The sequence below is a fragment of the Pituophis catenifer genome, unplaced genomic scaffold (assembly GCF_029215685.1).
Source record: "Pituophis catenifer annectens isolate HBS135680 unplaced genomic scaffold, rPitCat1.0.hap2 SCAF_4, whole genome shotgun sequence".
NCBI classification, from domain to species: Eukaryota; Metazoa; Chordata; class Lepidosauria; order Squamata; family Colubridae; genus Pituophis; species Pituophis catenifer.
The window spans coordinates 27,475,145-27,492,212 of NW_027256884.1; the positions used below are offsets into that span (position 1 = coordinate 27,475,145).

General features: G+C 35.0%; 1 protein-coding gene across 1 annotated transcript in view; it reads right to left on the reverse strand.

Annotated features, from left to right (window-relative positions):
• FARP1 (FERM, ARH/RhoGEF and pleckstrin domain protein 1) overlaps positions 1-17,068 on the reverse strand; it is a 155,708-nt gene that overhangs the window by 31,197 nt on the left and 107,443 nt on the right. Inside the window, exons 12-16 of the mRNA XM_070943026.1 lie at positions 16,367-16,435; positions 15,069-15,144; positions 13,436-13,676; positions 1,372-1,559; positions 912-1,001 (exon numbers count right to left, since the gene is read on the reverse strand). Of these exons, the coding sequence (XP_070799127.1) occupies positions 912-1,001; positions 1,372-1,559; positions 13,436-13,676; positions 15,069-15,144; positions 16,367-16,435 (664 nt within the window). The remainder of the gene's footprint in view (positions 1-911; positions 1,002-1,371; positions 1,560-13,435; positions 13,677-15,068; positions 15,145-16,366; positions 16,436-17,068) is intronic.

A 17,068-nucleotide genomic window follows, 5' to 3' on the forward strand; every position in this document is an offset into this window, starting at 1 on the left:
TCCGGAGTTAGCCATCTAAAGGTTATTTTGTATTTGTTCAACTGATTTGTTAGGAACTGGTATTGTTGACGCTGGTTCCTGATTCTTCGGGGTATTTGTTTTAGCGCTGTAATTTCGGAAAAGGAAAGATTTCTAAAGATGCTGTTTAGAATATCCCCATTCGGTGCTCTTCATGGTATATCTAAGCATATCCTAATGCAGAGCCTTGAGTTCAAATCCAGGAAAGCTATAAAGTTCATAATCTATGGGAAAGTACTTGTGAAAAAATAATTCACTTTAGGATTCTACTGAAAAAGAGCAGCTGAGCAATATTTCAGTTAATTTGGTGTTTTTACTCCATTAACAAGATGTTGTAGACAGAACTGACAAGGCTATAGAATCCCAAATTAAGTATTATCTGCACAGCCTCTGTTGAGTTCAATTGTAGAAAGCTAAACATATCCACTCTGGGAACTCAGACAGATTGGGATACTGTTGCTTAATCAATTTTTCTGCTTATTAAGCAGGCATCCTTTGATTTTCTCCCATTTTAAAGTATTGCTGAAAGTGATGGAACAGTAATGACAAATGACAATAGGGACGCTGCTTTGTGGGTATATTGAAATGAGATAAAGATCCAAAATACAAAGCATTAAAACTGCAACAAAGAGAACAAAACTATCAGAAATTAAATGATCCATCTGTGCATTTAAACAAACACACACACACAATTAATTTTTTATCTTCTGTTCTGCTACAGTAACTTAGATGAAATTCCAATCTCATCAGATACATTTTGTGATTGAATACGCCTGTGATTAAAGATTATGTTGCTGGGGATAGTGGAAGATGTAGTAAAAGACAGGAAGAAAGATATTTAGGGAAAGATGGGCTCCATAATTTTTAATTTAAGGGGGGGAAAAGAAACATACCGATGTGATGACTTCAAGATCTTTCAGGTAAGTCCGTTCTGTAGTGGCAACTTCTTTAGCAATGAAGTATGCCTTGTCAGTTGGAAACCTCTGAAATTAATCAGAAGACAAAATGACTTTAATCTGTACTCAAATGACAATGATAGGACTCTTATAGTTAGCTTTGGGTATTAAAAGAGTTGGATGCTGCAAAATTACAGAGAATTAAAGAAAAATGCCCAAGATCAGCAAATAGGAATAGCTTTATTCCAAAAATATAAAATTTACAAAACAATTCTATATTCAGAAGTGGTATGTATGCATATGAATAGAGGCAACTCTGTCATCACTTCTAAGTCCCTACTGCTTATGTAGCCATTTTTTTTCAGCATGGAAGTTTTTAAAACAGTCTTCAATTGAAAACAAAGAAAAATTGCTAAATGTCCTTTGCATACCTAATAGGTAGAGCCAACATCAGTACCTTTCTCCTGACCTCCTCTTCATCATCAGCGCGGACTCCAGTTTGATCATTCAGCAAGGGACTGATCAATGGAGAAGCTTGCCTATTATCAGGACTCAAATTAGGAGACAAAGTTGCATTTGCTATGGCTGGTCCACCTTGAGAATTGATTGACAGTTCTGAAAGGTGAGGGCTGCCAGCAAGAGAGCCTGCTGAAGGAACAATACGATAAATTCAGAAAACTTTAATTTAGCAGATATGAAGATTAAATCCCCTCAACCCATTTAAGTAGTAGGGCATCATAAGATTCAGAGGAACTATTGGCATTTAAATGACTACAATCTTTTTGGCAGGGTTCTCTAAGTAGTAACATAATCTGTTCTGAATACAGACAACTGGTTGGAATAAGTTTCACATTGCTTGTAGCAGTGGAAAAAATCTTTCTTAGCCTCTATTGAATTGAATGTAACCAGCTATAGGCCTCATGAATAGTTATGGAAGATGTATAAGCCTTTCTTAGATCTCACACAACAAACACGTTGTTGTAAACAGGGCAGGTGCTACACTTGTCCTCAAACACTTCTCCTATTGTGTTCCTTCTTCATGCATAGCAGGAAAAAATTAAGGCTTCTAATTATGGTTTTCAGTGGACTAGTTTTAGTTATACCTAAATAAAACAATTGATGTGTTCAATGACCAATCCACGTTAAATCCAAATTTTCCTATCATGCTTTGCCAACTAATTAAAATGAGATGAACCATACTTATGTAACCAGATACCATGGAAATGGTTGCTTACTCAAAACCACAGCTAGGTAATTTACACTGCACCTTTTTTTTAAAAAAAAAGAAGGAAGATGAACTTTTGCACTGTTTATGCTTACTTACCTGCAACTAAAGTTGAGTAAAAAATCATTTATAAGTAACAAAAGTCACATTTCTCTACAAATATGATTACTATTATCACCAGTTAATAATTACTATCTAATTTATATCATTGAGAAACTGTGATTTACTCATCCCACCCCATCCCAGTCATTACATGCAAGGTAGGAGCATCTTCTCTACACATTTCCCTTATCACTTGATCCATTCCTTGAAAAGTGGGTGAAGTCATATGATTAGGGAAGTCATATTTAGATTAAATGGGATATTTACGGTAATTTCAGCCCCTACTTCCCATAATTCCTAGAGGCAACCTAGGCTCCCTATGTGTGTACAGCTTTGTGAGGGGACAGAATCACATCTAAAGATCTTGTAATTTATTTTTTCAGATTTTTACTTAAGTTTTTAATCTCTCAAACAACCAGGGCATTACTGCAATTTTTTAAAAACCTAATGCAGTTTGTCAATTTTACTGCACAAGGTGCTAAAGAAATGACTAGGAGAAAGTCACATCTAGAACATATGGAGTAAACTATTTCACGCCCTCTGGCTATATCCAAGAAAATTAGTACAGTATACCTTGATGAGTTGCTCCTTTGAATGTTTGGGATAGAAATGCTACATTGCAAATAATAGAAGAGGGATTATTTCAAAGCTTGTAATAGGACAGTTTCAAATGTGCAGAGTTATGTTAAGTGTCTGACAGTACACATTTATGGTAATGTGAAATACACAACAGTGAAAAAAGTTTCAATTCCCTTTCCTTAGAAGGCAAGTAGGTTACAGATTCTGCAAAGGCATAGCATAAAAATCTATGGAGGTTTTTATAATGATTCCAGCTATTTCTTTATATAACTTTTCCTTATATCCCATACTTTCCACAGAATTTTAATTTAGAAAAGTGGATATGCAGTCAACTAGGATGTTATTAAGACCCAAAGCTAAAATGCAAGTGAAATTTCTGCAATGTTTCACACTCATAAATATTTTTTTCTTTGTTGAAAATAAAGTTAGAATTGGCGAAGATTTCAGCATATCTAAAAGATCGGACTCAAGAGACTTATGTATGGGAGTGGAAAAAGTGGATAGATTATGTGCAGAATAAATATCAAACTAGGAAATATCAGATAGCTTTTAACTGAATGTATTATATAGGGATAGAATAATTGAATTTTATGAAGATTTGAATAATATACAGGGGGTGGAGAGGTTCAAGTTTTATAAAATGTGATTTTGATTTGGATTATATTTTGAGGAAGTCATGGGGGGAGGGGAGGGTTAGGGAGGGTCAGGGAGGGTTTGGGGGGGGAAACTGGGGAGAAAATGTATTTGTAAAACTTTTTAAATAAAAAAAAAAAGAAAATAAAGTTAGAATTTTAATTTGGACCTGAGCATAGAAATACTAGGGAAATGTGCATTAGATAAGAGCAGGATCAGGGAGTAATTTATTTTTCAGTAATATGTGTAATTAATACGTCTTTAAATAAATCCCCAAGATTCATATTCATCCCATTATCTTTTCCAGCACCAAATCAAACCCCAAATTACAATGAGAGATTTGCCTGCATTAAAGTTTTTTGTTCTTAATATACTAAGAATCTGACAGAAAAGTCACAGCTTGTTAACACAATGTCAATTTTATTGACACTAGTACACAACCTTATACAATATTTTCATAATAAAGTGTCCACATATAAGAAAAAGGAGAGGAAAGGATTTATACTCATGAAAAGATACCTTCTAAGTTTATAACTGGTACATATTCAAACTATATTTACTACGGAAACGAAGGTGTTGTTTTAAATATGAAAGTAAAAAGGCAGGAATTCTGGTGCTATAGTGGTCTCATTACAGGATGAAAACATACATTTCATTGGAAAATATCTAAACTACCCAAATTAAACATAGTCCAAATCTCAAAGTTTTATAGACTTGCCAGAGAAAAATTTAAACAATGGCAGATGCACATCATTTTCTATTTATCTGGGAAGGGCTTAAAAAAAGAAGCTGTAACCCAAAGTTGTTCAGAAGCTCTCGTACCACATAGTATTCCATATAGCAGGTGGCTCCAACCCCTGGGCCGTGGACCGGCAGCAGGCTGATGCACACCAGCAACTGGGCCGTGCAAGCAAGCAAAGCGGGATGCAGGCAGCACATGAAACCACACTCCTTCTGGTCCACGGAAAAGCCTCTCTCCAAAAGGAGGTCCCTGTTGCCCAAAAGGTTGGGGGGGGCATTGCTATATAAGGTTTTGGGGAACTTTCAGATTTACCATCCTACTGGGGCTGCACAGGAACCCCACATACAGGAATCCAAATTGGAGCTAAGGAATCCATCAACCCAGACTAAGTATAGTAAGAATTGGCATTAAGTGCTTATCTGGATTAAGCTGATAGGTTGGAGACTGTGTAGTAATTGAGCAGTTAAGGCTCAATTTAATGGATGAATCCAAATGTATCTGGATTGCATTTCTAGAGGTTTTACTCAATATTGATCACTTATCAAAATATCTAGGAATCAAGAGATGGTGAGTAAAATATATTCTAGGCCAAAAGATAACAACTATAATACATTTTTAGGTTCTAATTTTTTTTCTTTTCTAAATATGCATTTCTAACAAAATTAATATTTTGTACCTTGTATGCCAAATAAATGGATTACTTTGTATGTATCAAAATGATTGTGCACATCAATCAGTATGTTTTCCACTTTCCGTCTAAGAAAAACATTTCAAAGGGAGAAAGCTCCTATGTTTAGGAGATTTTTTTCTGTTTTGAATAGCTCTTAAAAGCAATAATTTTAAAAACTGTAAAAAACTGATAATGCAAAACATTATTATACTATTATAATCTGAAGGTGTGAAAAGCTTGCTATGCTCTGCATATTTTTATGCACAAATATAAAATTTTTATAAAAAACAAATGATATTTTAGTGCCCCCAAGAATCACACCTCGTTTAAATTGATATAATGTGCATTATTTTTCCTGTAAGCAATGTAGAGAACTTTTTGTTAATACATTATTACACTCATGTTTCTGCTGTAAAACTTTGCCATAGTCATAAAAATGGTGCTAATTCCTTTTGGGGGCTGCATCTTTATATAAATTAATATTTAACCTTTTACTTTATTCACAGGACTGAAGCTGTTTCATTGCTTGATGCCTGTACAACAAGGCTTTCCCCAAAATCAGATGTCCAGAAGAATATAGCAGATAATGGGTAACGCATTCCCTAAAAGAATTCTTAGCAAGTGTATCAAGGGTTAAGCTTTCCTTTAGACTTCTAGACGTCATTAAATCAGAATATTTCTGAGCATTCCTAGATTATGTTACTACAGACCTCATAAATATTTATTATTTCAAATTTTGCTTGATATGAACTCAAGAGAGAAATGGAAATGCATTTCACATTCATGTTTATAAATAGCAAATGAAGTAATTTGTTGCCAATCAAACAGCTTATTGGTGCTGTGATTTGAAAATAAGCTGTGTTTTTACGATGCCGCATATCACCATCAGTACTTTCTTTTCCCCAATCAATAATTGAAACGTCTGTTTGGGAAGGTAGAATCAAGGTTACACTGATTTAACCATTATGGCTTTCGAAAGTATTAGAAAGAGGTTAAAATAGCCACACAATTGTGCATGCATCTTTTCATAAACTGCATGTATACTAAGTGTGGTGCTTTAACCATTGGAACAGAGATGCTTTAATTGTGCTCAAGAATCTTTTTAATAGACTTTGCACAGGTCTATTGTAGAGCTATTTTAAGTTGACAAAGAACCAGAACCAAAACCAAAACTTTTGTTAACTTCCAAACAGACATTTTCAAAGATGAATGGAAAGCAGACAACAAAGTATCTATTAGAAAAATGAAGATGCAAAATCAGCTCTCAAAAGCTGGCATCCTTTATGTTTCTGATCATAAGTCTGTAGTAAATTCTGAGTGCAGTATTGTTATTATTATTGAATCTCTTCCTAATTCAATCATACAAGGAAGCTGCATGGAGGGATAAAAAGGACTATAGAATTTAAGAAATCAATATTTGTATTCTGAATCAGAATGACATAATATATCTTCCCATGGAGAAAAAGTATCATGTTAGGAGGTAGGGAACAGTGTTCATGTTTTTTTTTCACCACCTCAAAAAGAAATTCAATTTGGGCAAAATTATTACACTGTTAAAGGAATAGAATGCATTTTTCTGACTATATTATTATTAATAACAATTGCTGCTCTGGAAATTATGTAGTTATTATCCACAGGGAAAAAATGGAAGGAAGAAAAAGCTGGATTCCTAGCTTAAAAAGGATAATCACGGTAATGATGATGGTGAATGATACTGTATGTGAATTTGGAAAATCATACTAAGAACACAGACCCTTAACTTGGTCAAGCAATTCAGCCAATAATTTGAGAGCACAATAAGCAAAGAAGTGTTTTAAAGCAAGATACCAGCCAGAAAGAGAGGAAAACCTTCAGTACAAGTAACAGAAAGCAAAACAAATTTAAGATCATGCATATATAGGTGAATAAATAGTTTTGGCTTGACATGCTTACAAACAATCACCAAATTCATAACTAGATTTCGCAGCCAGTAACACCACCTCTTGAATACAAATTTCAGGATAAAGTGATATAAAATAGAATTAAACAGTGGCAAGTACAAAACTGAACAGTAACCACAGCAGTTTAGAGTATAGTTGAACACTTTTGACAGAAAAAAAAATGACAGGGCATTGCAAACTTTCTAATAACGGAATAAGATGTGTGAATTTAAAAGAATACGGTGTTGCTCTTTTCTATCTTTATTTTTTCTACCACTGAGAAAAACTGAGAAAAAGATGAGCCTTTCTTTAAGTATAAATACAAAAACAAACAAAATAAATACACATTAAACAGTGCTTATCTTTGCACAATGGGCAATGGACCCAAACTATCGCTCAGGTATAGTTACTGTCTATTTTGGCTTAACCTCTCTCAATACAGCAGTGACTCTGCTTAAGAGAAAGTTTACATTTAGAATAAGTTTTCAATTATTCTTAATATTTCTTTTACTAAGAAATGAAGGACCAAGTGTTCCATAGAGTTAATATATGGCTGCAATATGTGCCTGAGGTCACTATTGCCCATCATACTGATTTTCACTTTTAAGTTTTGCAAAGCTGGATCCTTTCACAAACTGAAAAATTTTATAGATGAATCACAGTAAAAAGAAGTCTTTTCATTCTGCATTATTTCTCCCTCTAGGTAAGGGATATTGGGGTGAGTGATAAACAATGCAAAGAACATAAGATATATCATGCTTTTAGTATAAAGATAGAATAGTGCAAAAAAGCTTCTTCCTTACATAAAGGCACATGCTGATAAAACAATGCAAACAGTGAAATAATTAAAAAAATGTTATAACCTTATTAAACAAATGACAAGAATGAGCATGAAAGTCCCAGCAATTTTTAAAACGATCTTAATGTTAGACTTAGATTTAGAATTTGTAATATGACCAGAAAAGAAATGGATGATAGAAATAAGGCAGTAATTTGTATCTCAGATTTTGTTAGTTGCTCAACATTTGTCAAAAAAGATGGGCAGCCTAAGAAATTCTAATGAGCAAGAGCTGTAAACTGATAGGTGCTTCATGATTCTTTTGAAGCCAAAATCCATATTACTCACACTGGAATTTCAGCATTCTTTAACATAATCTGTTAAAGATATGAATGATGACACTTTGCTTCTAATGGTCATATGCAGATAAAATAGATGAGTTTTGTTTTCCCTGTTTTGAAAAGAGATATAATAAACTTGTTTTAATTGCTAATGTTCTGTGGGGGAGGCAGAATTGAAGAAAAGCCGTGCCAGAGAACTCCTCTGAAAAGAACATTGGCAAATAAATAGTAAGTTATCTCACTACAGTAGATACATATTTTTTTTTGCCCAAACCCAAAAGAGTGATCATACTGATTTTATTGGGAATAGCCCTACTTTTTCAGATTTTTCTTAAATCCTCCTCTCTATAAGTAACTCAAGGTAGCGAACATAATTAATACTCCCCGTTCCTATTTTCCCCATAATAACAACCCTGTGGAGTGAGTTGGGCTGAAAATGACTTGCTCAAAGTCACCCATCTGGCTTTCATGCCTAAATTCAAACTATAATTCACAGTTTCCTGGTTTTTAGTCTGGTGCCTGAATCACTAGACCAAACTGGCTTTTTTAAATTTTAAAAATGTTTTCATTTTATCCTTTATAAAAACTACTATATTCACACATCCCTCTAATAATGGTTGATGTCTGAGTAAATTAAAATCAGTGATATATGGGGAGGACAGACCCTCTAAATAATGAATAATATAGTACCTTAATTCTTATTACCAGACAGATTAAACATGTATACTATTTTAAGTGGGGAGAAAAAAGAAACAATAGCCACAGAAAGATTCCCCCTCATTAGGAAATAAATATGCAGGCAACAGTTCATTCATGGACCACTAAGCGTGTCAAGAGTCAGTAAATAATGACATTATTGAAAAATCATTTTTAATTTAGAATTATATGATATATTCCATAGAAACAACAAAAGATAATGATGTATTCTGGGAGAATAGAGAAATGAATTTCTCTCCTTCTAGAATATGATTTTTCAAGAAAATCTTTATGCATTTCTTTCCCTCTGGAATATATATTCTACCGGTTCGCTCCGGTTTGGGCAAACCAGTAGCGGTGATGGTGAGCTGAGAACAAACCCGTTAGCTCCTACCATCAACTGGGCCCTCCTGCCCGCCCCTGCGCTATACCTATTTATATTCCTTCATTTTTAGCCCAGCTGATAGGTGCGGCAGAGCGAATTGCTGGACTCTAGTTATTCTGAAATGCAATGCGTTTCAACTGGCTGTTAGACCAATTGAAACTCACCATTGGCATGTGCACAGACACACATACAGACATATCAATTATTTTTCATCTCAACCCCCCCCCCCAGGGAAAATGTTAGGATAGGACTGCTGCTTCCATGAATGATCAAAGTTTAATCTTTTCCCTACTGTTAAAAGGTATGTTTATTGCTTTATTACAGAATTTCAATATTTAATCCATCAAAGTGATGCGAAAAGTATAGACATGGAAATGGCCATGAGGCTCTAATTTTTATATTTTTGAGTTGGTTAGTAATCTAATGAATGTCTCTTGATATTGTTCATAATTTTATGCTAGCAATAACATTTAATGGTGATTTTAAAGAAACTTAAATGAGAGAAGACAACTGTTTATTTGCTACCATCAAGTACTCATGCCTGTTCCATGCATCAGTTCCACAAGTATTAAGTATTATGCCAAAGATGTCCTACATATTTATGGCATCATTGCAAAATGCCAGGCTGCTTTTCATATATTTTCTAGTTTTTAACTTGCTTACCTAGACACTAGCTGATGTGTCAAAGACCCAAGTTTAAAAAAGGATTAGAAATAATAAATTGATATTAATACACACTTACCCAACCCCAAACCAGCATTTGCTGGAATTAAGAACATCTGACAGAAGATTATAGGTGAACTATTATTATAGTTTGTTGCACAGTTAGCCAGATTTTCAAACTGGATTTGGCATTTTTATCCACCTAACGAGTTCTTCCCAAGGACGTCATTATTATTATTATTATCATGCACATTCATCTAAATAACGAAGTGAGTGTATTTATTTCAATTACAGAAAAGGAGCTGTTTAAATTACATCACAAGATTCTGTTTTGCATACTGAATATGAAATGTCTATCACATAAAAATATGCATGGCTGGCATTTATATGACTAAATTGGCCTGAATGCTGAATTACATGTAAAATCCCATATATTTCTTAATCTTTCTTACAATATTTGCTAAATGCAACTGCAGCTGCTTATCAACATTCTTAGTCACATAAAATTAATATTAGATGTGTATTTCATGGATCTGGTTTGCCAGTTCTGATTAAAGTAATCAGAAACTGTGGAATTATTTTTTTTTTTTCCTAAAAGGGAAATTATACACTTGAAAATGCTTGGAGAAATAATTGAAGTAACTAGTGGTAACAAGAATTCTTAATCCACCAATGTTTGACATACAAGATACTAGATTTATACTTCTACTGTGATTTTTGCTTAGATCTATTTTAAAGCAAAAATTTAGGAAATTAAAGGCAATTATTTGACAAACTATTCCCCAATTTGATTCTCTTGATGTGAAATAAAATCTTCACCTTTTTTTTCTAACCAGAGTTGTAGATTTGCCCATCTATTTTCTTGTTGTCTACTGCCTAAACAAGTATCTGAACTGTATGCCTATAAGTTCAGCACCCATATTAAGCAGTTACTAGGGTAGAAAAAGAGAACCTATTAAGTATAAGCACAATAAATGTTCCTATGTATATACCTACATTCCCAAAGCTGGACAGCATGAGGTAAAATTCTTTTTAAAAGCTAATACTTCGAGATTTTTACAGAAATCTGAAAATTTCAGTTTCCAGTCAGCCTGCATTAACTACAGAGATAATTTTGCTTAAAAGATGTCAATATTTCTTACGTTGGCTGAAACACATATAAACTGAAGTCCAACAGGAGATCGTCTGATATTGGAGAAGGCTAATTTAGTGCAAAAAGGCTGACCCTCCTAAGAGTTAAATCATTACCACATTTGGTATCTATATACTGAGTTCAGTCCAAATATTTATACAGATTTATTCTTACTATTTCTTTTTTGAAGGCATCAGAAATAGTTATCAACATTTCCTGTTGGGTGTTCTATAAACCCATGAAGCCATTAAACCTCTGCTTTTAAAACAATTCTGAAAACTGTGTAGAATCAACAACATGCAGCAAAAACCTGCCAATTCCATTTCTTATTTCTGATGCTTTCCCCTCAGTATTACCCACAAAAACACAGTTCATAACAATGCTAAGGGCAGATAATAAACATTTTATTCTGCTGGGCATAATTATTTACATCAAAAAAGCTCATCTAAATGCAAGGATTCATTTAAAATGCTGTTCCTTTAATGAACTCCTGAATGTTTATGCTTTCTCTTCCTGCATTTGTTAAATCATTAAATGTGATTTGGGATAATAATATTTTATGCCTTGACATGTAAACATGCAAACTGTTATGCTGACTAGACATAGGATGGTGATTCTGTTACTTTTCTCCTGAAAAAGTTGAATTACAACCCTCAGGCCTCGAGTTTGACACCACTGATATGGTTCCTCATTCAGCTGAGAATATATGTGTGAAAATTATTGTCATGTTTTTAACTCCCATCTGAATCCTGGCTTAATTATTGCTGAGAACTTTGCGGAATCAATTCTGTCGAGATTAATTTTGTAGCAAACTTCTAGAAATCATAATGAGGCTTTTCAAATAATTGCTCAAGGGTCCCATTTTTAAAATCTCTGCTTTTTCTCTTTTCTGTTGTTTAGAAATGTTTAGAATAAAAACCTGACATTTGTAATACTTGAAGTATGTCTGATATATAATGTTGATTGGTAAAACATTGCATTTGTTCTTGTAAAGAGGCATAATCAAACCTTATAAAAAGTATTTGCTCAAATAACAAATTTCTTTCATTTTGACTGCAGTATAAAACTTGAAATAGAGGCACTGAATTGTAAATTCTTCTCAGTACGAGAGAAATATATATATTTATATAATATTATGCTGTTTCAAAAACAGCAATGGCTGCAGCCCTAAACACATCTACTCAGGGATAAATCTTAATGAGAAAAGTAGTAAGTTATTTCTAAATAAGAACCAACATTACTGATCTGCAAGTCATCTCTTTGTGTTTATCCTGCTTAGACTTCATTAAGTGCACCATTTATAGCAATAGAGTCCTTTTCCTTAATGAAAAATCTACTGCTGAGACGATATTATCTTTCAAAAACAAATAACGAAAATGCCATCATTATATTTTATTGTAAACCACTTTAAACTACCATATCAAATTCTTCATCTATCATCTCAAGATCATTCTATATTTTAAAGGTCAATATGTTTTTTTGCTTGATAATCAAATAACAGCATGATATCATTTATATAACTTGGACAATTCCCAGTCAAAGTTTATACTCATATTTAATCTCTTACTGAGACAGGATATATCTGCAAATGCCAAGCTGTGGAAAGCTACTCCAACAGTGACTTGACTGGATATTCCTTAACCTCTTCTTTGAAAGACTGTCCAAGAATCTCAACAACTGAAGACATGAGCACCCTCTTCGTCATCTTCAGCTTCTCCACTTAATTGAAGGCTGCTAGAGGGATACTTATTCCTGGACCCTGGAGATGAATTTAGCACTATGGGATTACTAAACACAAGAGGCTGTGTGAAAGAATTGACCATTTCTGAATCAGAGTCACTAGACTCTGTTCCACTGCTTGTAGACCCTTCTGTCATTTGTACAGCAGGCATGCGGTTCATCATGCCCCTAGCATACAAAGATTGCATGATGGGACTTCGTTTTGATGGTGCAGTTGCTGGCATACCATTTGCCATATTTTTGCCTTCTAAAGGGACCATTTTAACCATTTGCCTTTTGCAAAACCTCTCTGCTGTATATTCTTGATCTGGAGTTGAAGATCCTTGGCTCAAAATAAATGGATCTGTTTCAGATTTGTTACAAGCATTCTGAAACCTTTGCAACTGTGGTCTTTGCAAAGCTGGGGAAAACCTGGTATAATTATGGTAGCTAAAAGTATGTCCATCGTTATTTTTCCTCTTTGCCCTACATTCTTCAAAGATTTGAGTACCTGGACTACCCATACTCATGAGCGGACTTGATCTTTTGCTGCTCGAATGTAAGGGAGTAGCCAGTGGACTACGGATATCCGGGCCATTAAACATTTCTTCAACCAGTGTACTATGTTGTGGGAATCTGAGATTCTCACCAACAGAGAAGGACATATTACTAGAGCTGTTATCAATGCAGTCTTCCATAACTTTGTAGAATGCCTTTATAGGGGAAGTAGAAGATTCCTTGTACCTATTTTTATTATGATTTTCACCTCTACAGTCAACATAGACTCCACTGGTCAAATCACCCTCATAATTGTCATTTGTTTGGGAATGTGACTGACTCATTTGCCCTCTGAGGAGATCATACTCGCTATCTACGTCACTGCAGTCAATAAAAGGTATTGATGTGCTACTGCCATGAGTAGCTCGAGATGCAGGACCTGTGCTTGGCTGCTGCCTCTGAGATCTGCTGAGTTGTGACCTGTCCTTTACGACCTCCTCTTCCTCCTCCATCGTTGCCATTGTAGTACCATCTATCCCCTGGCCTTCCTTAGGGCTTTTTTTCAGGGAAGGAGTTGAGTGTGGTCCACCATCTTCCACTGAAATATTTAATTCCTTTCCCTGTTGGCAGCTTTGCACAACCAGGGAATCAGCACCATCTCCATATGTAAAACTACAACTCTGGAAAGAGAAAGGAAGAAATGTGATACAGAAGGCAATAAATTATCATCAATCTTTATAGCAACTGTTTTACAAATTCAACATAAATAGGACTCTATTCAGTATAAGAAACTCTTTATTTTTCAGCTGCCCTCCATTAAAACCACCTTTGATATTAACATCTAGGGTGTTCATTCCCTAGTTTTCTTTCTGTAATAGCTTTCTCTAAAATACTGGAAGAAAGTAGTTTTAACTCTCATGAAATTATATCAGAATATGCAGATTAAATACACCCCAATCATGTAATTTACTACTGCAATATGAAAAAAATAAGCAAGAAATTATAGCAGATAAAAATACAAAAAGCAATTAGCAACGATGGTTTTATATGCATCTAGAGTAGAAGCAACACGTATCACTACAACATGAATGGGTGAATGTAATCTCACACCTGTCCGTTTTGTGGGCTTTAGGAGTAACCTTTGGATAAGCAAGGAAACAGATGAGGATAACTGAAAACATTGACAGAAAATTCAAGTACAGCAAATGACTCAATCCACACTAGACCAAATTAAACCCTTCCATGAAGCTACCAAAGGTAATACCATAACAAAAAAAAAATACTGTAACAAAAAACTCTGCTTCCATAAAATTGCATGGCATAGAAAGGAATGAAGGGGGGTTGGGAATAGGAGAAGGAGAGGGAAAGGAAGGACTTAAGAGAAAAAGAACAAGATTCAGGGATCATTTGTTCTGTTTTAAAATGCGAGTGACCCTTGAGCTCACACTCCTATTATTTGCCTCGGTTGCAATGACTGAAGACACAGCTGAAGACAGAGGAGTAAAAAATAAGTATGTGTTTCACTTACAGTATCGCATCATTATTGCTTAGCCTTCGTGCACATCCTCTTATAAGTGAACAGATTGGCATACTTTCTCCTTCGTTTAATTTGTCATCATTGCTTATTCTTGACACTTTTATTATCTCTTTGATCTATTCTTTCTCCAACATCCATTTCCAAGCATTTACATTATTTTGTATACAATGTTTCAACTGTATTTATTTAGACCTTCTTTGTTTAAACATTTCTCCAAGATTGATTTTGGGCATTTGTCTACATCTCCTCTTGTTTTTTATCCTTACAAACAATGCCTCAAACCCATTAGACCTCCCAAAAGATTTGTATGAATTTGCTAGATACACAGTTTCAGTATTTTTATTGGTAAAGCCTGTTGAAGTTAAATCCTTTCTGTCTGCTTGCATTTTCCATTTATTCAGCAGCATTCCAAACCAGAGGGAAGAATACTGTTCCTTCAAGCAATTTGTTTACCCTCCTTAAACAACAGTACACAACAAAGAACAAAACTTTTCTTTTGGATTTTTAGTTAGCAAAAGCATGAAAGATAACTGACTTGTTTTGGCACCACAGAAAGTTGCTCTGTAGATTTTGGAGTCAGACTCCTAACAGAATGGATCTTGCTGTGTTTTCTGTGGAGAGAAAAAGAACTACTGAAGCAGAGACTGTTTTGAGTGTTGCCTTGAGCTTTTGGAAGAAAGGTAGACTATAAAATTAATCCACAAAATTAATTCAAAATTAAAAACATTTGCACTCAATCCCTCAATTTCCTTAACTCTTGTAGTAATTGTGGAAAACAAAAACCCCAAACAAACATATTCTTTTGGGGTGTCTATGTGAGGTGTATCATTATGGTGACAGATACATACCTCACTGAACATATTACAAAAACTTAAGAAAAGGACTTCTGATTCCAAAAGCTGACTCAGAATGTAAAACCTGTGGCTAAAATCAAGTTTTAACTCACAATGTTAGAGGGCTTTGGAAACAGATTTGGCCATTTGGCAGCCTGGATAGCTCAACAGACAGAGCTCTGTAATTTAACACCAGCTGTCTGCAATTAAAGGAAGATCGAATCTCTCCAGGCTCAAGGCTGACTCAGCCTTCCATCCTTTCTAAGGTAGGTAAATTGAGGACGCAGTTTGTGGGGGCAATAAGATGACTTTGTATAAATATACAAAAGTATGAAGGCTATTGCTTAACGCATTGTAAGCTGCCCTGAGTCTCCGGAGAAGGGCGGCATATAAATCAAATTAAAAAAAAAATGGCACACCAAAAACCACTCTATTACTGTCTAACATTTCACCACCAGTGGTCAAACTGACTTTTTTTTTTTAAGGCAGAAAAAAGTTAAACATTATTAACGCTATAATCCAAAGAGATGTTTTGGAACAACTACATCTTTCATCAGAGCTACCTTCTTTGAGCAGAAAACCTTTTCTGCTCTTACCGTAATTCTCTGCCAGCCAAGTCTCCCAGCAGAAGCACTAAGCTGACTAAAAGTTTCAGAAGGGATGATTCTAATAGAAAGGTAACATGCAGGAGCTGGCAAGTTGGAAGTATTTACTCCAACAAAGGGGACAAAGAGCAATATAATTAGTCACTGAACAAATGTTCTCAGAGTCAAAATACCACTATTTCTGCTAGAGGAGCAAGTATCTAAGGGCTTCTGGATGGGGAAAAATATACAATGCTCTTTTCCTGCATTCTGGTTGCCTTTGTTTTAGCAAATATGCAACCAACTTCAATCCCAACTGGTTAACTCAGAAAAATCAGGATTCCTGACACAAGAGAAAGATCTCAAAAGCAAAACATATATCATCATCACCATCATCATCAAAAAGTATCTCAAACCTCTCAAATTGCACTTTTTTATGTCCTCCTTCTTTAACATAGTCAAGGACTTGCTTCTGAGTACGGCCACTAAAGGGAAGGAAGGAGGGAAAGAGAGGAAGAGAAGGAGGGAGAGAAAGAAACAATTATAAAAAAATAGAAAATTAGTAACTAATATATTAGTTTTATAATTTTCATTCCTATATGTCCCTATTGCTTTTTGTTTTCTTATGGGCAGCAGTTGATGTCAGGAAAAAAAAATGGATGAAAAGTGCAGCATTCATTGTGGTCATCCCAATTATGGCTCTGAAAAGAGCCTCTGTGCTGTTGGGTCAACTACTCTAAAAATAATATTAGAAGGTCTACTGGGTTTATGATTATTAAGAGGCTCAAATATTAATTATACTACCGTGTTTTCCTGACCTGGTCTTATTTTCTTTTGGGCTTGAAAATAAGCATTTCAGCTTATTTTCAGGGAGGTCTTATTTTTTTTTTAAGTGCACGAGGCGGTGAGTGGGAGCACAGCTACCGCTGGCCCCGCCCTGTCCATTCCACTGTCTGCTTGCCCGTGGCTGCAACGAACCAAGCTCTTGGAATGCTCCGGCTTCCACCCACCCTGCCTGCTGGCCCAGCTGCTGCCTGGACACTTCTCAGCCATGGCGGGTGCCGTGCTGGCCACCAAGCAGCTGCCCATGCTGCTGCTGGCCTCACGGGGGTTCTTTG